Raw genomic sequence first — 25,952 nt, 5'->3', positions numbered from 1 at the left:
AGGTAGTGTTTAGCCTTGGAGATTTTAATGGCTGGTTCAAATACTTACACCAGGTACTGATCTCGGATCTTGCGCAACTGAATGAGGTCAGGCTTGATACTGTTCATTTTTTTGTCTATTTCTCGGTTGTCCAAAGCCTGCTTCTTCAAGTCCAACTCCAACCGCAATTTGCTATCATGGATCTCACAGAGCCGAGACTTCAGCTTCTCAAAATTTAGCATAATTCTAAAGGAAATTAAAAATAAACAATTAGAAAGGAAAAGACTACTGCATGTTGAGCTGCATTGCATGGACATTCAGCTATTGTAGTTATAGGCTGAACTTCAATTATTTTGATCAGGTAAGGGGACATGAAAGGGTACTTTAAGTAAAGAGCAAGATTTGAGGATCCAAAACAGCAGCTGTAGGCATTTACAAAAAGCTGCCAGAACCCAGGTTCCAGTAACAGAACAAGGAATGACAGCATAGCTCATGACAATATAGTGTGCATTTATCCCCACTAGGTATCAAAAAAAGGACTCAAACAATGGTTCTTGTAAGGTTCCCGGGGATCCCCCCCCAAGGGTTCTTATGCTCTCTGGGGTATTCTAGCCGCTGAACACCAAAAACGTACATCTGAAAGGGAATTCCCGTAACGTCACCAGGTCCATGAATAAAATACGATACAAGCAGAACGGATTAATGAGGTGCAGAAAAAGGCAAGAAAAGAATCTGTGAGGCCTACCGTTCAATCTCACTGTCAGCGCCATCCTTGCGCGAGCCGTCCGTGTACTCTTTGCTGTACCGCTCTTGAGTGTTACACTGCTCCTCAAATATTTTAATTGTTTCGTTAAAGGCTTCAATCGCAGTCCTCTTCATCTGAATTTCCTGGATAGAGACAAGGCGGGGTCAGTGAAAGTGACCAATACATTAAGTACTTTCGATCAGGACGAATAACCTTCATTGACCAAGAGACTAAAAGCTACTTCCATGCCGACTGTGATATCTTTAGTTTTCGCACCCATTACCTTCTCGGAGGAACTCAGGGTCCAACAGAGACCCAGGAGAGGGGGATCCAGCCAAGACTTTCGCTATATCAGCACAAGATCAATGTACACGTAACCGAGTGAAGTGGAAATCACTTCTAAAGCCAACGAGTGTCCTCAAAGTCTGGCATGAATCTGCCCTCCTGGGCCTACACTGAACATCGATCAAGAACACAGGTGTTACTATATAATTTTTCCTTAAGCTCATGGCTGATTTCCTGAAATGTCCCTGCTCCTGTCAACGAACTGTTAATTTTAGGATATACAGCGCCTTTAACCAATGTTCTGCACATGCAGAAGAACTGGACTTCAATTTAAAACTGTGGACAAAACAGAACTAATAAGCATTTAAGAATGAATTACAATAAAGTTGAATAAAAGGTCAATTTACAGTTCTTACTGGAAGAATGACAAACAGTAGTTGAGAGACAGAGAACTAGTAAGACAAAGTGCAAATATTGAGTGACAAACTAAAGGGATACAGGTGGGGGAAGGGACTGAAAGTGAACATGGAGGTTAAGAAACCACAAAGTGTTTTGAGGCGGCATTCTTAAGACTGATTTTTGCCTGAAGATAGAGGGGTACAGAATTTTATCCATGAGTCGCAGGATAGTTCACCTTGATATAATCAGACATACTGTCAGTTAAAACTAGCATTGTCATGCTAGAACTATAAACTGGGGGACTATGTATTCTGTTTATGAACAAGGGTAGAACTCCGAAGCACGGAAAGTAAACAAATGTCATAGAAAGGAAGGGCCACCAGATTTGCCCTTCAGAGCCCAATGAAGCTGGAGACAAACTAGGGACATTTAAAATTCTCACAAGCAGTGAATGTCAACATGAAAAGTTGAACATCCTTAGGAAGGGAAACTGCGGAAGATGATAGTGCTGAGGTTATGGAGGTCATGGCACCTCTTTTCCAACGGTCAAAAAACGTAATCTGTGATAGAAGACAATTAATCCCAAATATAAAAGCGAATATCAACGACTTCAGACGCTTAAGGAAAATACGAAGGTCCAGGAGCACCACAGTGAAGCCTACCTCGCTGCTTCAGCAAGGTCTTAGTCATTAATAGCCATGTTAAGTTACCTAATGTCATTCAAAAACAATTACTTGTGCTTCAACACGGAGGAATTCCACATATCAGTCCTTCCAATCCCAGGTATACAATTGGTAACTAGTCAGGAATGCTGTGGGAATAGCCGTTCCTGCAGGATGTACAGAATCCACCAGGGAAGGAAGGATGAATGACTAGTACTGGTGCACAAGTACTATGTTTACCCAAAAGCAAATTTGGTACTATCACTAGAGGGCTGAATTTTCTCAAGATCCTGATAAAGCAGCCAAAAGTAATCTGAATCCTTTCCAGAAGATGTACACAAAGCCCCATAACAATAACTTTAAGATATTGCCACAAATGTGGCATACTTTCAAATAAACAGAATGTGAGCTACTCCCATAACTCAAGTATTAATAGTTTGCTTCCAAATCGCTTATGTTTAGCCACAAATCACAAAAAGCATTAGCGAGCATCACATGCTTAAGCACTGCGTGATTTTCAGTGCCATTTATATTAAAGGGTCAGTACTGGCCCTCTCATATGAAGCAACGTAATGGAGACGGACATCCAGCTAATAGTAAAACTAAACTACCATTTGATAGATGAACCTGGTGCTGTAAAGAACAGAAGGAAAAGTAAATTAAAAGTTACAGCCATATAGTCGACAAAGCACATAACTTAGTATATTCTGCCTATACAATCATCTGGCGCAAAGTCAACATAATAAAAAGGTGTGTGAGAAAGAACTGTACACTAAAAACCATATTGTGACTTGGTGATAGTCTGTGAAAGTACCAGAGGTGAGGGAAATGTATGGTGGCTGAACTGGGTTCCACGAAATTCATGCACTTTCAATATTTTAAATGGGTCTTTAAGAGCTTCCATAAGACTAGTAAGTGTGACTGTGTATAATGCAACAAATGCCACAGACTGCCTAGAAAGCCAGTGGTTACCCGTTCTGCTAACATTGTTCCTAGGTTCGACCAGCAAGCTTTGAAAATTGGTACCAATACATTGCAACATTGACATACAAAAAATTAAAGACTATTGTTTTTTTTTTTTTATAAATTCTTGCATGAGGTTATTTAGCGGCGAAACACAAAAAGGACACGGTGGTACCTGTGGACATGGTTAGGTGTTTGGCAGTGAAAAGTAACTACTGCCTGATGAGAGTGTAAGCAAGTCAGAAGCAAGAATCTAGCAAGCATATGAAGCTGTGGGATACCTTCAACAACTATCCAGTGGCTTCTGATCGCTCTACCAGGAAGTCTGCTATAAATACTAAATACTCTATCAACACAACTAACTGACCTGTGATGTTCTGGTGTATTCTTCGTAGAGCCCATCATAGTCTTTGCTCTTCTCCTGATATTGGCAATGATATTCATGTAGCTTTTTACCAACTGCATCTATATTATCTTCTTTTATGAGCTGATCCTGCAAGAGAATAAAATGATTTGAGAACAGATATGAAATCATAGGCATGAGACAACAAACGTAAGCTGATAAAAAGCGAGCTTAGCACAAGGGACCGAAATACTGCAAAACTTCAATTACCGGAATTTTGAGTGATTCGAGGTATGTTAAACCTTCAATTTTTTTTCGAACAGGGTTTAAGATTTGCAACAAGGGCGTGCACGGACAATTTAATTTTTTTGGGAGTGCGCAGAGGGAGTTCTGCAGGGGAGAAGAGGCCCTCTGTGTATCTGTGGTTCTTCTTTTAATGTTTTTATTATTTTGAAGCCATCAACAATAGGGTACACGATCGAACCAGGACCTGTTTCCTCACCAATAATGTTTGATAATCTAGGTCACAAATCCGAGGATCAGAAAAATGAGTGGTGATCTCCGCGAACACTCACCCTTCCTCTGTAGATAGAACCTTCGAGAATATCCGCCAAACCAGTTTAATCTGCTTGGCTTACTAGATCGGTTCCTGGGCCAGACTAATAAAGATGCAGCTGCAATTATTAAGGTCCCTTTTAATTACAGTACAGCAGAATTAACTAATGCTTCAGTTTTAATGAACACTATGTGGCATGTAATTTAAAATGCAATATAGAAAAATATAGTGCTAGCCTTGCCAGGCATAGATTTGATTGTGTGTTCATGACTAAGCGACAAAAAATGTATGTCCATCAAGGCCAATATGCATAAGCTCAAAAAAGGTCCAAAAATAAACAGTTTTTTGTGCTTGGCAAAAAGAACCTCATGTCTGGCAATCCCACTAGTGCAGAGAAAGGGAAACACGTGAGGCATTGGCAATACTGAACACCCACAACTACAAAAGAGGCAGGAAAAAGACCTCTGACAGGTCACATATTAAAAACTACAGAAGGCCCTAACAAATCAAAATTCCTCAACCAGTCACAGCCTGCTACTTGGAAACTACTATGCCCCGTGGTGAAATGAGCCTGTGAAGTGGGTTGAGGATAGGGACATGGGGGTATCGGGTGGGGTTGCACAGCAATAAATCAAAACCTGACAGGTCAGTAAGCAGAAACTACTGCATGTATCCTGATATTTTAACCGGGAGACCACACAGAGTGCTGGGGGGACATTTTGACAGCATTTGGAATGAGTTCCTTGAATGGAATGCTTAAGAGGATTATGTGACAGTCAGGGGCAGTGATCAGCATTAGCTAACTGCCCCCCTATAGACAGTGCAGCCTCCAAAGCGCATGTGTGTTTTTACTGCAACTGACCCATTGTATGGGGGGGGGTCATCAAAAGGTGGGACATTCACATTGGTTAAAATGCGGAGTAAACTATGCCCGTCAAGGAAATGCGCTTTTGTTGACAAGGCAAGTGACAGGTTATCACAATAAATGTATCCACTAACCCCGACCAATTTTGACGTAGTAAAGACACAGTGTGCTGGAGAAAATATGTTTACTGCTGCAGTTAGCCCAAATGTTCCAGGATCTGTATCTAGGACGAACATACCTCTTGGAAGGACACAAGACCGTCAAATTACCAATTTACGCAGAAAACCCCTCATATGGTAATCCGGATATACACTAACAACATGCACAGGGCAGTTAGTGCACACACCCCAATGAGCACATCACATGGCAGCACATCACATGGCAGCACATCACAGTGCCACGGTAACAAAGTACGAGTTGTACGTGTCATGCTTACTATGGAATCATTTTAGTATGTTACCTGCTGGAACCTGGACACTGGATACAACAGCTTCAAATCCAGTTTAGGGTTATATTGGGCAAGGGACTCCTGGCGGTAGTGGTTAATCAGCTCCAAAACAGAACTAAACGTCAGTGGCTCCGAAAAACCGTATTTGCCATCTCGATGATAAATCTTAATTAGCTTATTATTGCCACCCTTTCTGCAAAATAAAAATTCCAACGTTAGAGATTGTGCTCTACATTTTATAACCGTTTGTGTAAACCTAACAAATCCAGTCATAAGACGGCATTAGATGCTACCCGTCACACAATAAGTGTTTGCTGATACATTTACTTCTAAAACTACCAACATTAGCAATAATACAGGATCACCACAGCATCTCTCAATGCTGGCATGGTACAGTCTATTCGATCTTTTGAGTTGAGAAGCCCAATGGAAAACGAATTTTAAGGCTGGAAATTGGACTGTAAATTCAAAATGCATCAGCTAAAGAAACAGCAGAGCAAAAGTTTTCTTCCTCCTCAAGGGCCTTTGGGGAGCAAGATAATTTTTAGTTCATATATTCTGTTACATTATGTATGCTCGTTTAAGTGACCCCCAAAAAATTACAGCACTGAACTGACAAAAACAACAACTCTACTCTAATAATCACGTCACTTTCTATCATTTCCACTTCGATCTTTTAGTTAGTCACATTAACCAAGCCCTTGGGTTTAATTACCGCGCAATACACATCAGTAGCTTGACAGCACTCCAGAGTTACAGTACAAGAACTATACAATTTTTTTTTCTGTAAAAATGTATTTCAGACTCGTTCACTATTTTTTTTTTTTTTTAGTTATTGCAACTCTTTGCTCTCTCTAAACTAGCCCCCTATGAAAAGTATCCTTAGTTTCCATTCCAGCCCCTCTTCCATTACTCTCTCACGACCCCACCGCACACGAAGCCACTTAAACAGTTTCCTTTGCAGTCCAGGTTTCATTTTCTAGGACGTGCTGAAATGTCTCGGGTCCTCCCATGCGCAATCATTCGTATTCCCTTATGCTCCATTCCTCATCTCAAGAGCCACATTCTTCCTTAGGATTCTTCCTCGTGCCAACTCAAACTCCCAGGGAAGCACGTGCCTTCACTCTATCTAGAAAGTGGTAGGCTTTCCTCTAAGGAAGTTGCTCTCTATTCTGCGCTTTTCTACACTTATGACCGCCACACTTTTTCTCTATTTTGCCTTGCATGTGTCTTAGTTTTTCATCCAAATTAATTTCCCACAGAGAAGCACAACTTTTGAAAAGTAACATCCAGAGCTGTAGCAAAGTACTGCATAAATGAAAACAAATTACATCGATAAAAAAAGGTGGACATAAGAGATCTAATTCATATAAGAATGTTGAGGACAACAGCAGTCTTTAAAGAGGTATTAGATCTCCATTTTAGCCACTGTTGCCCCAAAAACAAGTTAGTCATGAATATTGGACTCGGACCTAAACAACAGCATATATACCTCTGTGTCTAGACTCTTAGAACATTTTTGTTACCAGATTATTTTACACATGCTTATAGCAGTGCTTAAGAGAACTGCTCTACTTTCTGCCTTATGGGGAATGTGGAATCTGCATCACCCTTTTATTAATGTCAAAAAGCTCAAAATCTATACCCTGAGCTATAGCTTTCATTACAAACTCTCGGTGGGTATTATCCATATACCCTAAATCACATTATTATAACTTGAATGCAGGTTCAAAGTTTTCACACATCAGATGACTTGGAGTACGTCAATGAGTAAACACTGGTGAGAAAGCCCAACTGTACATACCTCAACGTTAGTGTGAAGTCTCCATGCATCTTGGTTGATGCGTCACGCACCAGAAAGGTTCCATCCGGCATGTCCCGCAATTTGTCATTTACCTCTTCCCTGGAGGAAGAAGAGAGGAAGTGACAAGTGAAAACAAGCAAGAATCTACCTGAACCTCCACACATGCACAAAAACATTAAAACTAGAGCGCACAGGTTCCAACAGCTTTATTTCAATTAAATGCAAGAATTACCATAATGCCAATTTACAACTGTTCTCCATTTACAATGCGAAGTTCGATGAGAGGGAGGGCCTCTCTACTGAGGAACTAAGGTTTCTTTGGGCAAATTTGAAATTGTTCTGTTTAGAAAAAATATACACGTATGCACAACCTTCTTTCACTGATGTGTTTAGGTCCGAGGCAGACCAACACTTATGGCCTTTAAGAGGGAAGGACGTAGCAGACCCCATTAAACAACCTGACCCATATGAATCTAAGAAACGTGCTATGTATCTATCTGGTCCGGTGCCTTTCAATGGGTCACAAATCACTAGGAAGCAGATTAATATTTTAGATATATAAAACTATTAATTATATTCCCAAGTAAAAGATTCCGGGTGCACAGCCTCCACAGCACAAAAGGTAACAAAGGTGAGATCATATTTCGATCTGACTTTTCACTGTGCAATAGGTCACTACGTGGACATGCAGCTTGTTCTATAGTGTAAACTGCGCTGGTGAGGGCAAGCTCAGTGTATTGTAGCACCAACACGGAGATCACTAAATGTACGTGCTTCAGTGAAAGGCAAGTGCCTGCAAACGCAGCAACTTGACTCAGACCAGCAGAACCTTTAAAAGCACTCCACCGCGCCTGCTCCTTTATGGGGCAAAGGTATGTAACTCAGTGTCCCACGGTGTGAAGTAGTAATCCCATGACTGGGTCATTTGGCAAACCAGGAGCCTAGCTAGATAGCACCGTCTAAACGAAAAGAAAAATTTCGATTTATTTCTATGTGGATTTGACAGCTGGGCGTTTGGGAAGTTCTCTGTTGGGAGTGCCTGTGTTTTTCAAAACATTCATGTAAAACGCTGCGCATAACTAACAAACCAACAACAGAGCGAGGAATGTAGTTAAATGTGTGCCTCTGTACTCTTACCTTGAAATGTCTCCCCAGTACCACTCTGCCTCTTGGAGAGAAGTGGGGCTGTCCTTCAGTTCACTCGTGTTTGCTGGCATCGTTGATTTAGAAGGTTTAGGAGGAAGAGCTGCAAGGCAGAAACAGTACAAACCTGCGTTAATCTCGCTAAAAAGCGCGTGCAAGCTAAACTGTTCCTTTGCTCTGTAATGTAACAAAGACTTAACCATGCATAATACCTGGCCCATAAAAAGTACTGCTAAAATCTCCGACGCTTAACTTTGTTACAACCATATTTGTTTTCCCTGCTTTCAGAACAAACCGGTTCTATAAATCTTTGTTGTTTAGGATGTGTCTGTATTTTTGCCAAAAAGAAAATATTTAAGCCAGCACTAAGAAAATGAAATATTTTGACTGGTAATTCTCTGCTGGCACATGCCACGTCAATTTTCACAGAAAGTTCTTGCTTACAATTATCAAGAATCCTTAGTCTCTAAACAACCTAAATTCGTGTTACAACAAACACCAAAATAGACCTCGTCGGTAAACTGCATAATCGTCTCTACAGCAGCGTGACCAAGCACATAATGGAGTACACAATAAAAACCTGCAGCTCCCACCTGCAGATTCAAGTTAAAACAATTTAATAACAGATGAGTGATGGCCTCCAGCAGGACCGGACATTTCATGATACAGCAGGTCCTACTAGCTCTACCAACCCTCCAAGCATCTACACTCCACTGCTCTCGCACGAATCTCGCGCATCTGCAGAAGCTAGACAGGAGGCCACGCTGTTTCCCTTCATCGCAATCAAAAGCTAGAACGAACTCAGTCTACATATCAGGACCGCCACTCCAATCGACTTCCAAGAAGCTCAAGACCTGGATGTTCAACACGTGCACATTCAGCCCTATGCAACTTCTCTGGAGCCCGGATAACCCCCACGAGCGATAAACTACTCCGTATAAATCTACATAACATCCTACTTGATATCCATAATCACTCCTTATTAAACAGCTTCCTCGCTTATCTGCGCCAACTTCTACTTAAAATTACTGTACTATTTTTCTTGAGTTTAGCAGTAGCTCACTGTGGGGTTAACGGATATAATCTCAAGAAAGTGGGTATGATACTGCCAAATTGTACACCTGACTGAAATCTCTAAGTTACCATACCGTGTAATATATGAGGTCTGTGACATTTGAGTTAAGGGGTTATGAAATACAGTCAGGATTGCCAATAAAGGGAGGGAGGCAGAGGTGGGAACACTGACAATCGCTTCTAAGGCACCAGGCAAGGTGGACTGATCTAGACTTGTGAGTAAAGGGCAAGCACAGAAAAATATAAATAATGGATTCTGATGGGAACTGGGGTCAATATCTACTAATATGCATGGATTTATATATGTTGGTATATGTGTTATATTATAATCATGCAAAATAATCTAAATCGTTGATCAAACGTCTAGCAAATATCTGGGCACGCACTCTGTTCTTATAAACACTGCCCTTGGGGTTCAATATGAAGAAAGCTACTCTGGCAGTGTACGAAATGCTGAACTGTCCCGGTGACAGCCGGCAGCTGCAATCATAGTGGAAACAAGGCATCTGTGCATGTTATGGGCCGACTGCAATCGCCAAAAGAAAAATCAAGATTAGCTGATCAAACAGTTACAGACCAAAAATGCAATTGTTGCCATTCCCAATGCTTGCTCTGTTGACAACATAGTTTATGTTGAGTTTGTCAACAAAAAGAAAAATCGAAATTTACACAATGCTGAAGATTCCTTTGGAATAGGTCATTCCCAAGCCACCTCCACAGTTGAACGTTTTTGAGCAATCTTTACAAAATTACCCTGTTTTTTCAAGTCGGTTTTGTTGATTATCAAAACCTCTTCTATATTAGCTTTTTGGAAGACAACTTTAAGAACCATACGCTAAAAGAAGCGAACTTTTAAATGGGGACATTAAAAAAGAACAACTATAATGGGACAAATGACTAGAATTATTTACCTTTCTTCCTTTCCTTTTTAGTTTCAACTAAAAATACCATGTTTATGTACAATCTGTAGATTTGTTATTTAAAGCACCGCAAACCAATAAGACTGTGGCACTAAGTATTATTTAAAAAAAAAAAAAAAAAAAAACATGGAACTGTCATAGGTGCGCTTTAAATACAAAACCAAATTATATGAAGACATTTAAAAAAAAAAAAAAGTCATAGGTTTCTGGAGGGGTGGGGGATAGAACTGACTTAAAACGTGTACTCAGCATACCAGTAGTGTACTAGTATTTTTCTTATGCAAATATTAGACCAGTGCTTTAAATGGGCAGGTATTGCCAGGTAAAAAGTGCTTCAAGTAATGCGATGCCCATTTGAGTGTTATTTCGTATTTTCTGTTTTATTCGAATAACCTGTAATCCTAATATCAAGTAATGATTTGTCAGAGCATACTGTGCCTGACAGACATTACAGAATGCTCTACTTTAACCAGAGGCACTGGAATTATGCGATTATGGTTATGCAGCTACAGCGTTTTTCGCATAATTGTGATCTGAAGCCACCTATTCCTTTATGATCTCCAGACTTTAACAACAAATGTATCTAGCTCAAACAGATGAAGTTACTAAAAGGATGGCAGCTAGTGTTTTTGCGTAGTGGAAAGCCGTTCGTAAAAGGTTAACTGGTTGTCTTTCAACTGTTTACTGCTGTATTTGGGTCTAAACAGATAATGAAACGTTGAAAGGACAAACTAATGAAGCATACTATGGCAAAATGTGCCGCATAATTCCAGTGGCCATTACTTTAACACGTGAGAGGTGCATAGTTATCTTGGAAAAATGTTAGAGTTGTAATTTACACATTAATATTCAAATTATCGTGAAAGTTTAGATTGCGGAGAGATTACTCGACAAAGCCGGTTTCTTGCACCGCCGCCCTAAACAAAAGAGAGAAACCACTGAGCCTATATTCCCTCCAGAGCCACCTAGGCCAGGAGGCCGCTGTGCTGAGACAATGGCAGGCCGGGCAGGCGCACGCGCAGAGCAGCCCCGGCTTTGCTCGTTAGTAACCTCGCTTGCCCCGCCCATCCGCCAACCTGCTCTACGAGCCAAATCCCGAGCCCAAATCAGATGTCGTTGGCAAAACTAATCTCTGAATGGAGACAGCCGGGCGGCCAATCAGCGCGCGCCGCTCGCATGGCCTGTTCCTGACGCAGCGGAGAGCAGCAGGTAGCTGCGGCCCAGCCTCCCTCTGCGGGCAGAGCCGTGGGGCGGGCGGCCGACTGGCAGGCTGCGCGGAACTCGGCCTCGCCCGGCGCGTACCTATACTGTATGCTCACTCTAAGCCCTGTACCTACGCTGTATGCTCACCCCTACGCTGCATGCTCACCCCAGGCCCTGTACCTACGCTGTATGCTCACCCCTACACTGCATGCTCACCCCAAGTCGCGTACCTACGCTGCATGCTCACCCCTACGCTGCATGCTCACCCCAAGTCCTGTACCTACGCTGCATGCTCACCCCTACACTTCATGCTCACCCCAAGTCCTGTACCTACACTGCATGCTCACCCCTACACTTCATGCTCACCCCAAGTCCTGTACCTACACTGCATGCTCACCCCTACACTGCATGCTCACCCCAAGTCCTGTACCTACACTGCATGCTCACCCCAAGCCCTGTACCTACAATGCATGCTCACCCCTGCACTGCATGCTCACCCCAGGCCCTGTACCTACACTGCATGCTCACCCCAAGTCCTGTACCTACACTGTATGCTTACTCCCAAGCCATGTACCTACACGGCATGCTCACACCAGGGCCTGTAACTACACTGTATGCTCACCCAAAGTCCTGTACCTACACTGCATGCTCACCCAAGATACAACGTTGCAAATGACACATTCTGTGGCAGCTTTGAATAAATTATGAATTAAGAAAAAGAAAATTATGCAGCAGATTTTGTGATGGTATTACTTCATTATTTTGTCATTTGTTTTTAACTTCACACCGTCTGGGCATTAGTTGCACCTTATTACTAGCAGTTTAACATCCAAACATAATAATAAGCTACAGAAAAGTAATCAGTCAATTTTTCCAAAGGGCTTGCCACTGGATGGCAACAAGTGTCATTGCATTTTTACTAACTTTTGAACCGGTTGATCTAGAAACAAGCTATTTTTTGTTTAAATCTGCATATTATGTGACAGGTGATGGGTTATGTGTCAAATCTACAACTATGCAAAAATTGCCAAGGCCACAGAAATCCCATAATTCCAGTAGCCCTGCCTATAAAGAGGGAGAAGGCCTTTAACGATCGATAGTCTGAGGCAGGAGGGTTACAAGGCTATTAGAACATTCTACCCACTAGGCTAGAGTGTCCTAAATTAAAAAAAGAGAGAACATTCTACTCACTAAGGATAGAATGTTGTAAATTAAAAGGAAACACAAAGACAAAACATTGGAATGTTGGAGCTCTACTCTAATACCAGACATTATAAGCCCGAAGCTACTCCATTGTCTTCAGTGGAGCGGTCAACACTCCAGTGTTCTAATGTACGTTACTGTATATACAGATCACGCATCGAGCTTTTTCTTTAAAATTTTTAATTCCAGTGGCCCTGGTTACAGGCCCTCTGCAGCAACTCAGCCCCGTAACTCGGGTTCAGGGCCTTTAACAACTGCTATAGCCAATTTGCAGCAGGCTATAATCATCACTGTACGTGAAACGTAGTGCCATGTGCACCTCCAGACCTATATGTCTAATGCCGGTCTCAACTGTGTCTTCTAATTAATCTACTGCCAGATGAATCTTGAAATTTTGATATCTTCCTTCCAGCACTAGTCAATCAATTTTGCCTTCGAGCGGCCTTTGAGATCTGGATACCAAATCCAGTAACATTTTCACACATTAGTCAACTCTAGATCCACATGGATCTTGATATTTGAATATCCAATGAAGTGGATTTATATAGTGTGACTAATCACCCAAGAGGGTATCAAGATACTTTAGGGTCATGATGGTTCAGGTGACTCAGTGGAAAGCCAGGTCTTGAGTGCTCTCTGGAATTCCAATAGAGGGGTGGCAGACCGTAGATGCAAAGGGAGATCGTTCCAGGATTTCGCAGCAAGGTAGGAGAAGGACTGTCCTCCACTGTTGCTTCGGGGGATGCGAGGGGTGTTGGTGAGTGAGAGGGGGCGGAGCACAGTTGTCTGGTAGGGTGGTGGAAGTTCGGGCAGAGGTTGATGCCTTGGTTGTGTAGTGCTTTGTAGGCGTGGATCGTCAGCTTGAATTGGCATCTCTTGTATATGGGGATCCAGTGAAGTTTTCTGAGGTGGGGGTGATGTGGGTCTATCGGAGGTCGAGGATAAATCTGGCAGCCGAGTCCTGTATGGTCTGGAGTCTCTGAAGAAGGTGTGTGGTGATCGCAGCATGGAGTGTGTTGCTGTAGTGTAATCTGCTAGTGATCAGGGCCTGAGTGGAGGTACATCTGGTGTTCAGAGGGCGCAATTTGAAGACTTTATGTAACATGACAAGTGTGAAAAAGCCAGTAGAAGCGAGTGCATTGATCTGAGACTTCAAGGTCAGTTTGCTGTCTAGATGATGCCGAGATTTCTAGCGTGGTCCTTTGGGTGGTGTTACTGCAGAAGATCACCACTTCAGTTTTGTCTGTGTTGAGCTTCAGGCAGTTGTACTTCATCCAGTTGGTGATGCTCATCATGCACCTATGGAAGTTTTTTTTGTGTTGGTGGGATCTTCTCAGGGTGAGAGGATGAGCAATGTTGTAATATCTTTCAGCACTAGTCAATCCAGCCTCCACATGGACCATGAGATCTTGCTAATCATTGTTGTAGTATGTTTAAGCACTAGTCAATTCTGTCTCTACATATAGTTTAAAGTCTACCACACCTGCCAACTTGTGAAAATTATTCTTTGGAGGAGGAGAGGTAGTGGTTTGAAGTGGGCGGGGCAGGGCAGAGTACCAAGCACAGCCTGAGGCACTTTTAAATGCACGTCAAAGTACACACCCCCTCTGATACCAGTCAACACTATAAACAAAGCCTTGCAGGCTGCCACTGATGTCCTGGGGACATAAGCAGATCAGAACGGCCAAACAATTTGCTGGAAACATCCTCTCTGCAGCCATTTCCAGCTAATTGTGCACACTGTGTAATATCTGCTCCTCACTGTGTGACCGTGTGATGGGAGCCGATATCCTGTGGCGCTGTATGAGTTGCAAGGTCTGATCTATGTATGTAATGCAAATGTCTTACACCACTGAAGTCAACCTTCCTGCCTCATGTTCTTCAAAATGTATATGTCCATCAGTGTTCGTTTTATGCCAGTGAAGTCAAACCAACCCTGAGCATCTTAATTTGTATTTCTAATGACATAATCAGACACCACTTTAGGCAAAAGGACATGCCCTATGTAACCTGGGATACGTATATGTTATGGCATAAAGTTGTACACCACTTAACATAATTCCAGTTTGCAGCATGTGTTTCTTCAGTTCTGCATTTCAAACGTGTCTTACACCTCTAGTAATATTGCCAATGATGTAATGCCTTACACTACTGCAATCAAATGTACAGCTTCATGTACCTTTCGATCTATAAATCCGAAGACATGTCTTACACCAATGTAGTGATGCCAAACATGTACTTTTGGATCTGTATATCCAATAACAAATAACGTCTTTCACTACTGTGGCCAGTCTAGGATATATGTCTTCAGAAATGCAGATCCAGTGAGGCGATTTCTTACACCACTGTAGTCCAACACATGCTATTTGTACCTTCCAGATCTGTCCGTCCATTGGTGTACTGTACTCAAATCTACTGTACACGTACATTAAGCTCCACATATCCAATGTCTTAAACCACTATAAACAAACCTACTTCCATATGTACCTTGATATCTGTATAGTGCGAATTAGTCTTACACCACTGGAGTCAAATAACCTTCATAGATTTGTATTTTTTGAACTACTGTCTTACTTCTGTTTTCAATTACAAACCTACCTCAGCTGATCGATCTTCATATCTGCGTTTCCAATGAAGTAAAATAATATACCATTGTTGTAATATCTACTTTTACAAACCTTTGTATAGGTATTGCCAATTACGTAAAATCGTACACTATTATGGTAAAAGCCAGTGTTCTCAATTGACGAGTGTACAGTTTTAAATGCTTGCACTGTAGTATGCATAAGTATGCAGCATAAGCATTGAATGGGTTAAAAAGTCTTCATGTATTATGCTTTACCCATATGTAATACTGGGTCGCCCTGTCTTACCTATCTCGGATCCTACCTTGAGATCTGCATGTTCAGTGCCAGAACTTAAACGGCTGCTGGCAGTCTCAGACAAACGGCTCACCACGTGTATCCATCCTCACGCCACTGTTTTCAGTGGCTTCAGGTCTTAAATTAGTGCCAAACAAAACCTCCTTTGTACCTTCAGATCTGTATTTCTCGTAATGTAATGAGGTCTTGATGTTCGTCAAACCTGCTTCCACGCGCCCCTTCAGATCCCTATTTCTACTGATGGAATGTCTTGCTAGCCGTGGTAAAGTGCAAGTGTGATAGAGCCACGGTAATTCTGGCGGAGTAAGTACAGTCCGCAGGTAGGCACGTTAACGCAAAACCACTGCATGCATTAGTTTACGAGGACGCGGTACCCAATATACAAGAAAACGGCTTCTTTCCAAGAATACCTTTGCTAGTGACCATATACTAGGCCCAGTTGTTTAGAACATACTGTTTCTTTACCGTGTGCTTGGACTGATGCACGTGAACATGAAGGTGCGTTTAAGCGATACAAGCACTACAACTGGGAAAGAAAGATCAGCTTATCTGCTGCTAGAAAAGATAGCATTACACAATGACTCACCAATTCACACATTCTCCGACACAGATTCTGATAGGACATGTGAAGAGAATCCCTTGTAGAGTCAGACCGTGCACACGAAGCCACAGACTCGAGATAACCTCTTTGTGCTTTGATTGATGGCATTTAATTGATTGTAAATGCCTGTGGTAATGCTATTAGGGGCTTTTATTAGAGCCATGCTCATCTCCCGGCCCTAGAGAATGATTGTGCCACGTAAAAATAGATGCAGGTAGGAGCCGGCATCTGGCTTGGGGTTGCCTGCCTTCAACTTCGAAGTGCTGACAGGGACTGGCGAGTGGGGGCAATAGCCATTAAGTGTAGGTACACGGAAGCGCAGACAGGCAGTGTCACGCATACTTCTGAGAAAATGTGCAGCTAGTGCGCCGATTAACAGTACGCTGCACAAAGCCGCAGTGTATCATAGGATTAAAATACAATTTGTATCGCAGTTTCTACTAATCAACGATGCCTCGTCGTGTAGCTGATGGGATGGGCCAGGGTATCTCAAAAGAGGAGGCGATCTTATCTACACGCATCGCAACATATTCCATCCCTTAGTAACTATGCAGCCCAACAAACGATAGGCCAGCGACAGGTACAGTGTTCCTGGCATGATTCAAACCCCCAATCGCCGTTGAACAGCTCTGACTGCAGTTAAAACCCACAAACTTCACACCTATGGGTATTTTTTTTATCTCTGCATTTCTGAACGATTTCCACACGAGTCGGAATAAAAGCCCAGAGACTACACAACGTGGATGAACCACAAGTTATTTAAAAACAAAAAAAGTCACACTTGCCTTAATGAGCCCTCTCAGAAACCCAAGTGCCACCGAATAAAAGCTATTTTTGAGATATACAAAGCGAGAAAGGGCACATCTCATTTTAGAAAGCACCTTACTGTAAGTGGACTAAGACTGGGCGACCTCTGTTGAAATAAAGAAGCTTTGTGCTGGCCCGGGGCAAACACAACCCTTCTTTAAGAGTCAGCCGGTTACCACGACTAAGATATGCACGTCTTTTGGGCAATGTATACTTTCTACAGTGCCACTGCAAACAAAGCAGTGAACTGTACTGTTACCCTGGATACTAAGGAAGGCAAACACTGGTATACTTAAGTTAATCAGGCCCATATTAATTGTTTTGTACAATTTAAGTAAGGTTCTAAAACTGCCCAGATCCAGTGCCTATGAGCTGGGAGCGCACAGTCTCTCCAGATTTCCACAAAAGCCACCATAACAACCTTAGTTGCATTCCAACTGATAAAAACCCTATTTTAGTATTCTGCTCCATTTTGGGACAGAGCTTCCCTGCAGACCAGTCGTCAAGAACTACCAGTTGATGTGGCATTTTTCAAATCGCTAAAATAAGCACCAATTATGAAACATAGAAGCGCACGCTAGATGGAGGGCACACAGCACTATCTGGGAGTGGTGAACAGACGCAAAGCTATAGCAGTTCTACAGAATCGTGGCGTTGGACTTCGCCATACTACGAGAAGACGGAACACTGTGGAGCGCTTTGCACTGTCACCTACTGAACACTGTGGAGCGCTTTCAACCGGCACCCACTGAACACTGTGGAGCGCTTTCAACCGGCACCCACTGAACACTGGGCAGCGCTTTCAACCGGCACCCACTGAGCAGCGCTATGCACTGGCACCCACTAAACACTGGGCAGCGCTATGCACTGGCACCCACTAAACACTGGGCAGCGCTATGCACTGGCACCCACTGAACACTGGGCAGCGCTATGCACTGGCACCCACTGAACACTGGGCAGCGCTATGCACTGGCACCCACTGAACACTGGGCAGCGCTATGCACTGGCACCCACTGAACACTGTGGAGCGCTATGCACTGTCACCCACTGAACACTGTGGAGCGCTTTGCACTGTCACCTACTGAACACTGTGGAGCGCTTTCAACCGGCACGCACTGAGCACTGGGCAGCGCTTTCAACCGGCACCCACTGAACACTGGGCAGCGCTTTCATCCGGCACCCACTGAACACTGGGCAGCGCTTTCATCCGGCACCCACTGAACACTGGGCAGCGCTTTCATCCGGCACCCACTGAACACTGGGCAGCGCTATGCACTGGCACCCACTGGGCAGCGCTATGCACTGGCACCCACTGGGCAGCGCTATGCACTGGCACCCACTGGGCAGCGCTATGCACTGGCACCCACTGGGCAGCGCTATGCACTGGCACCCACTGGGCAGCGCTATGCACTGGCACCCACTGGGCAGCGCTATGCACTGGCACCCACTGGGCAGCGCTATGCACTGGCACCCACTGGGCAGCGTTTTGCACCGGCACCCACTGAGCAGCGTTTTGCACCGGCACCCACTGAGCACTGGGCAGCGCTTTGCACTGGCACCCACTGGGCAGCGCTTTGCACTGGCACCCACTGAGCACTGGGCAGCGCTATGCACTGGCAAGCACTGTGCAGCGCTTTGCACGGTCACCTACTGAACACTGGGCAGCGCTTAGCATTGCCTCACACTAAACACTTGGCAGCACTTTGCACTGACACACACTCAACATTTGGCGGCGGTTTATACTGGCATATACTGAATACTTAACAGCACTTTGCACTGACACTAAACACCTGGCAGCGCTTTGCACTGGCATATACTAAACACCTGTACTAAACACCTGGCAGCGCTTTGCACTGGCATATACTAAACACCTGTCAGCGCTTTGCACTGACACTGAACACCTGTCAGCGCTTTGCACTGGCATACAACTAAACACCTGGCGGCGCTTTGCACTGGCATACAACTAAACACCTGGCAGCGCTTTGCACTGGCATACAACTAAACACCTGGCAGCGCTTTGCACAGACACACTGAACACCTGGCAGCGCTGTGCGCTTGCTTCTGGGCAGCATGAAGGGCGAAGCCGAAGGATGCATATACATCGTGTAATTTAGTATGACGTAAGTAAGGACGGTCCCGTTTGATATTTTGTAATTCCAAGCTTAATATACTTTAAGGGGGAAAACACAAAGTGGAATTAGGTGGGAGACACACAATGCCCTGTCCGTTTTTCTGCGCATTCTATAAAATAGTAAATGTCTTCTTCGTAGGAAGATGCCACTTTTAGAAGTGCCACGAATTTAACCCTCTACCTCTCCCATCATGATTAAAGAAAAATGCATCACCCCGGCTAAGTGATAGGCATGCCCAAGTGTGCAGTCTGTGAAATGTCCACCGCTGGCGCGCCACCTCTGGGACTGACTACTCTGAACCCTCTGCCAAGTCCAGCTCTGCCTTCATACTTGGGGCATTACTGCCCCTTCCTGGCCTGCAGAGTCCACACACAGGGCGATTCAAGGAGCAGCTCCGAGCAGGCAGTGCCAACAGGAAAGGCACTGTTTGTTCACCTGCGCCGGTTCCTATTTCTAGGCGCGAAGACGGCAGCTCTCAGCTGAGCAGGTCCTAGAAACACTCCAACGCACGCTCAAAAATCCAGAGAATGCTTTTACATCTACTGCGTCCATCATCCAAAAAAGTCAAAACGGCCCAAGATATACCAGCCACATGCACAATATAAAGCGAAAACCAACTAAATCAAATTTTCAAACATTTCACAAAGACGAAAGTGCACAAAGGGTTACACGAGAAAGGGGGCTGAAAGCCGGCAGTGAAAGACAACCTTCAAAAATGCACCATGATCTAAAAATTCTAGTAAGTGAAATAAAACAGTTCACTCAAACCTCATGAAAGAGAAAAGGGGGTCACTTATTTCCAGATTTTAAGCCCACGGTTGTAGGATTTAACTGTCTCTTTAACCCCTTGCAGAGATCTCACCAGAGCATCTCGGCTGCCTCTCCAGCCTGCAGGATCAGAGGATGTGAGCAGTGCTGACAAAAGATGGAGAGGGTGCAGAGCACTTTCAAGTCTCCTTCCCCCGCCTCTTCAAGTAAGGGCACTGGACCCTGTCCAAGACTTCTAAGGCTCATCAAGACAGGCAGGTATGATGGATGCTCTCATTAAAGAAACATTTCTAGCACCACAAGCACCCACAATCCGCTTCTCCAGTCCTATACAACGAAACAAGGAGCGGACAAATGCCTTTAAACTGCGGCTATCACTGGACAGGAACAGAAATAAGTCTCGGTACAGGCTGGAAGTGTAAAATCATGCAGTGATTTTCTAAGAACGCACAGTGCAACGCAGAAACAGGTGGAAAGCACTGGCTCACAGACAAGCAAGTGTGTGGCAAGGGGCTCTGGTGAGGTACAATAATACATGTTTCATTGGACAGGCATATGGGGAAGCATCAGTGATCATCAGCTTCTTATCCCAAACGGATACTATTTTAACGACCACCCCAAACCATTGCATGTTTATTCAAACATGCATGGAGCATTATTGGTCCTACGCATTAACAAAGGCGAAGCTAGGTTTTTCATTGTCGATGCATTCACCCATTAACTCATTCACTGTACTGCATTGCCCTGTCACCCCTAGCACTTTTTTTCAATAGGTGACTGCAAGATCAGAAAGGGTGTCCAAGGAGGAACACTGACACTTTTCATTCATGCTAGGGGAGATGTTTTCTTTGGGAGGGGATAAGCGTCAATAAAATCTCCAATTTGCTCTTGGCTACATTTTTTACAAGAGAGTTGTGCTTTAGATATGTACAATATGCTTAACGAATTGCTGCGGATACAATCCTTAACATTCCTTGCAAAAGATGCAGACACATGCATAAAAGAGAAATAACTTTTTCTTTTTCCCCAGAGGGAGGGGGACCTACAAAATTCTCAGCACAGATCTTTGACACGTTTAACACAGCACAGACTATACGATCAGTGCTGGTGTAAGGGTCTACTTTTGTATTGTCAGCATAATGGAGTAGTTGTATGGAGAAATAGAATTATTACTCAGCAGAAACCCACAAAGCCAGTATGCCCTTCCCGAAAAAAAAGGTACAGCACTACGTCACATTAGCTTTACTTCAGCCGGGGGTTGCTGAATCTACCTTAAATTAGTAACATAGCAGAACAAAATGGTGATAAAGGCCGCCAGGGTGTTGTAAGAAAATGCGGCCCTTTCAGAAGAAAATTAGCAGAAAGTTACTTTGCAGGCCAGGATGGACAATGAAAAAAAGGGTATGTACAAGTTTATATTAATAAAAACCGAATTTCTCCATTAAGACGGTGCACCGCGTTTATGGTCACGTCAGCAATAAAGTTATTTCATGACTACGGGCTATATTATATACAGATCTGGATTAGTGCACTGTTGTCAAACAGCGTGAAAGTTAATAGCAAATTTTAAGAACCACTTCCAAATGGAGTCACGGTTGCTGACACGTATATAAATGCACATACATACATATGCACTGACACATCCATATTCCACATACATGCACAAATATGCAGAAGCGCCCCCACACAAAGGACGGGGGGCGCTGGGACGTCCATGCACAGGGGCGACAGGAAGTACCTGGAGGGTCCATCTCGATGTAGAAGATGAGCTCGGTGGAGTAGGGTAGCATCAGTTCCCTCCAGTCGGCGTCCTCCTGCTCCATGCTCCAGACGGTGTTGTACATCTGCCCGGCTCGCCAGCCCTGCCGCAGCCGGAGGTAGGACAGCCCTTCCTCTGCCCGCACGACGTGTGGCATATATCTGGCCTCGGCGGCTCCTCTTGTGCTTTCAAAACTCTGCTCCGAGTACTTCGTTAACAGTCTTGGGAAGGGAAGGAACGGGGGGAGAATCCGTGGCAAAAAAATAAACTGCTTTGGATCTCCTCCTTTGTTCTTAAATTGAGATATAACTATATATATATATAATATATATATGTGCTTGCTATTGCACAGCCGCAAACGAGCGACGCCGCAATATAGAAATATATAGAATGATTAAATAGTCGGACACCGAAAAGGAAGCTATTGGACAAGATAACAAAAAGTCTCTTTAAAAACAAATTCTGACCTAAAAATGTAAATATTACAAAACAGTCTTGTTGTCGACGAACGGCAATTTATATATATCTATGCATATAATCGTGTAGCTTCTTCGTGTCGGGGGGCATTCAGTCAGCTGCAGGGTAGATGCCAGCTCTACTCCCAGCTCCCTTCTCAGGCCCTCTCCCGACTAGAAGTCATTTTAAGAGGTCGAGGAACCAACCGTCAAAACTCCTCGGATCAGACCATTCACGCAACAGGGGTGAGGCGGTATCACAATATTTTTACAAAGCCTCGTCGCAGCGCTGCCGCAACCTGGGCTCGTTATCAGTCTTATTGTACACATATTCCCATTTGTTCTCAGACAATAATCTTATTTAGAGCCGTGCGGTTGATTGAGTCTAACTCACCCAAAGACTTGTGCCCCCCTCCAACAAGCAGGTAGAACATGCTAGATGGTACGTTCCGCAGCGGCTTTTTCTACCCACCCCTTCTTTGGGGGCTCGCGCTCCGCTCGTTGGTGCGTACCAACGCGCGAGCCAGCTGGAGGGAGAGGGGGGCGGAGGAATGAGGAGATTACTTCTTCAGTCTTTGTCTCCGTGCAGAGTACCTGATTGGCTGTGCAAGCGGTCGAATCCAAGGGAGCCGAGGTTTACCGGCGCGCCGCTGATTGGCGGAAGCGGTTACTACGGGGGACAAAGGGAAGAAAGGAAAAAAGAAAATGGCGACTGGAGCAGAGAGGAGGAGGAGGAGGTCGGAGAAGGGGATGGTTGAGCGAGAAAAGCACTTTTTCTGACAGAAGGGGCCTCTGTTTCTCTATCATTTGTTCATTTATTTCGCTCGAGCTTGACAAAGCCTGTCAGTGAAAGAAAAGAGGCACAGATGCTGAAGGAGGTGATGCAACCACTCGTTGCGTCTCGCAGAATAGGGAAAGAAAGCCTTGCTAACTCGTGATTGTAACTCGCGTTTCGCGACATTTGTGAAATGTATCTTATGTTCGTAATGCGATTTTTTTCATGCTGTTCTGTTGACGGTGAGTTCGCAGCCTTAGCGCCTACTTATCCCCTTACCTTTTATTGGGATGCGGTTTCATCTTTTCCTTTAAAATCGGCTTGTCGGTACTTTTTTTGCAATGTGTGGCAAGAAACTCCGCGATTCGAGAACCCACGTCGTATTGGGAGCCTTTTCTTTTAAGTTTATATCAAGTGTAGGTAGATCTTACAAGGCGCGAAGTGTAAAATGTTGAAAACGTAGGTTTTGTGTCCGCTTTCAACTCGACGTTTTTGGATTTTTTTCCCCCACAGTACATCAGTTAGCGGGGCGGTCTCTGAAACCGAATTCCACAGAAATGCTGCCCGTGAAGTAGATTTAATTCCCGATTTTTACTTGAAAGCATTGTTGAGAGGAAGAGAATGTTGATAATTTTGCGAGATTATGGTTAATGTTTTTCATTTCACGTTGCTAGGCGTTATTAGGATTTACTCCACATGTCCTTCGTGTTTATTAAATACACCAGCAGCCGCTGAGGCACATCGTAAAGGTAGTTTGTGTGGCGTGCAGAAAGTCGTTTAAGTTTGACATGCATTACAGAACGATCTGGGGAGGAGGGGTTGGTTTGCAGTTGCTTTTAACCTTTCACGTTTGTTTCCAGTAAAATAAACATTGGTACGTGTTGCTTTCCAGATACTGCTGTTTTCAACTCTATGCTTTGAACGACATGAAATTCGGTGGTAAAAGACACTATGAAACGTTACATATATGTCGTAAAGAAAATTGGCTACAACTCCATAATGTATTGTAAATTAGCGTGTGATGCGTGTTTCAAATCTTCATATATACGTAGTTCACCCACAAGTGGGGCTGTCATACACGTAGGGTCTTGTAAAACAGGCTCCCGTGATTAAATTAAAATATTAGGACTTGCTTAAAAGCGGCGTCATAGCAAAACATACATCTCGTCGTCTTTTATACTGCTTGCTTGCGTCGTAACCCGTAGGTTTTATTTCGAGACGAGTCCACTGAAGCGACGCCAAGCTGCCCTATATACACATCAAGCCCAAATAACCCGTCTTTAGAGTATGCTTTCTCAACTGTCTAAAAGCTTTGCTTCTTAGTGGAATAATAAAGTAACACCCAAATCTTCACGACTGACCTCAGACCGTGAAACCTTACATTTGAAAGACTCCTTTTCAGTCAATTCATTCGCACGTGGATTTTCAACTTGTCTCGTTTTGAAATGAAACATATAATGTATCCCAGCTCCTGGTACTGGGACGTGGTGTGCACTCCCCTTCAAGGAGTGACACGCATGCTTTCTGCAGCACTTCTAACAGCGAAACCTTCAGCTGCACATCAGATGCCATTGCCCACCCGTGACTTACCTTCCGCCCACTCTAGGAAGCCTGTACCAATGGGAGGATGCTTAGCTGCTCAGAGCCCTGGACGGCCTCGTGCTGCTCAGACAAGTTCAGCCCTCGAAGCAGCAGAACTTACCTGCTAGAGCCAGGCAACGGGCCATGCCTTTTCTGTGCGGCTTCAAGAATCGATGGGTGTGCTGCAAGGTGGTGTGGACTGGCACAGACCTGCTCAGCCTCAGGTGTAGCTCGTCTTCTTTCTGCCTGGGGAGGAAGAAACTAGACCTGGACAGTGGATCTTTCGGGGTATAAAGACTGAGCACACCCCAGAGGTCATAAGAACAGAACGAGCGGAGGTTACAGGAGCACCTAAAAGTCAGATTAAGATGCTTCAAGACAGAGAAACGTGGGCCAAGAGATCAAGGAAAGAAAAACCGTACGTGATATCAGAGCGAATAGAGGCATCTCCGTAGACAAAACAGGAATGTGAGACTTAACAGGAAATCGACAGTAGATTCACACAATCAAGAGACCCACATGACACAAAAAAGAGACTGCAGTTAACTTGTTTTCCTATGCGCCAAGGATCAACAACTTTAGCGCATACAAGTGCTATAAATGGCATCTGTTACTGTTCCCAATTTAATGGGAATGGGTGGCGGGACTGCACGAGGGATATTGGATAAAGAGACAAGACAAAAATAAACAGGCATGAGTCCAAGAGATGACAGTAAAGCGACACGAGCCAGTGAGCTAACAGAAAAAGAACTGAATACATAGATGACAGAAAATTGTTCAGGTCAAATTTTAGCAAAAAACAAGTAGAGTATTTAAAAGGCAGAGCTATTCAGCAATGGTAAAGACAACAGATCACAGATCAGTTTGCTACCTCAAGCAGTTCTCACGTTAAAGCGAGAACAGTGGGGGAGTTAGAAGGAGAGGTTTGTAGTTTGAGTAAGGATGCTTTCAGACAGCCACATGCGTTAGGTAAAAGATGACTACTGGGTTGAGCCAAGATATGATTGGCAAGCTCTCAAGTCGGTGGGTGGTTACTAGGGGCTGGTCCAAAGCCCACTCAGTATACTTTTAGCAATAACTCTGTAGACCGCTTCACTTTACTGTCAAAACCCAGCCCTAAAAAATACACTGCAAAAACTGTAGAAAGATTCCCTATCAATGTACAGTGGTGCCAAGAGTAGGGGGTCATTTCACAGTGCCTGTTTCCGGTGCACAGGGAATGTGTTAGACGGCGTACGCAGAGGAGGAGGTGGTGGTCGATTTTTGAGAATAAGCCTCTGAAATATACAGTAGTTCAATATTTCACTAGAATGTTGGGCACTATGAACAAGCGGGTAAGCAGAACAGGCAGTGTAGGGTTACATGAACACTTGAGATAGAGAATGACAAAGGAAATATTTCCTCTTCACTTCTATTGTTGGATGCAGGTAGACAGAGAGTGGAAAGCTAACCTATAGGAAAATGAGTCACTGGCTTCTTTTCTCCATCGAATAAGAGGGATACTCACTTGGAGGTATCAAGAAAAGGGGGTCATGGGATTTATCTCCCTTAACCAAAAAATAGAAAAACCCCAAAAGGGACGGTTTAATTTGGGTAATTA

The 25,952-nt window shown here is 43.9% G+C and overlaps 1 protein-coding gene across 2 annotated transcripts in view; it reads right to left on the bottom strand.

Annotated features, from left to right (window-relative positions):
- PIK3R3 (phosphoinositide-3-kinase regulatory subunit 3) overlaps positions 1 to 22,433 on the bottom strand; it is a 32,695-nt gene extending 10,262 nt beyond the window's left edge. The window contains exons 1-7 of one of the 2 annotated variants that reach the window (XM_069232764.1): positions 21,521 to 22,433; positions 8,187 to 8,295; positions 7,050 to 7,148; positions 5,258 to 5,438; positions 3,401 to 3,526; positions 725 to 867; positions 49 to 225 (exon numbers count right to left, since the gene is read on the bottom strand). In XM_069232764.1, the coding sequence (XP_069088865.1) occupies positions 49 to 225; positions 725 to 867; positions 3,401 to 3,526; positions 5,258 to 5,438; positions 7,050 to 7,148; positions 8,187 to 8,295; positions 21,521 to 21,698 (1,013 nt within the window). In that variant the 5' untranslated portion in view covers positions 21,699 to 22,433. Of the gene's footprint in view, positions 1 to 48; positions 226 to 724; positions 868 to 3,400; positions 3,527 to 5,257; positions 5,439 to 7,049; positions 7,149 to 8,186; positions 8,296 to 19,876; positions 19,929 to 21,520 lie in introns of those variants that run through there. The other variant, XM_069232765.1, reaches the window with a different exon arrangement.
- Between the last annotated feature and the right edge of the window lie 3,519 nt (positions 22,434 to 25,952).

This window comes from Pleurodeles waltl, chromosome 4_2 (genome assembly GCF_031143425.1).
Source record: "Pleurodeles waltl isolate 20211129_DDA chromosome 4_2, aPleWal1.hap1.20221129, whole genome shotgun sequence".
NCBI lineage: Eukaryota > Metazoa > Chordata > Amphibia > Caudata > Salamandridae > Pleurodeles > Pleurodeles waltl.
The sequence above is the reverse complement of the archived record's forward strand: the minus strand, read 5'-3'. Positions and strand labels throughout refer to the sequence as shown.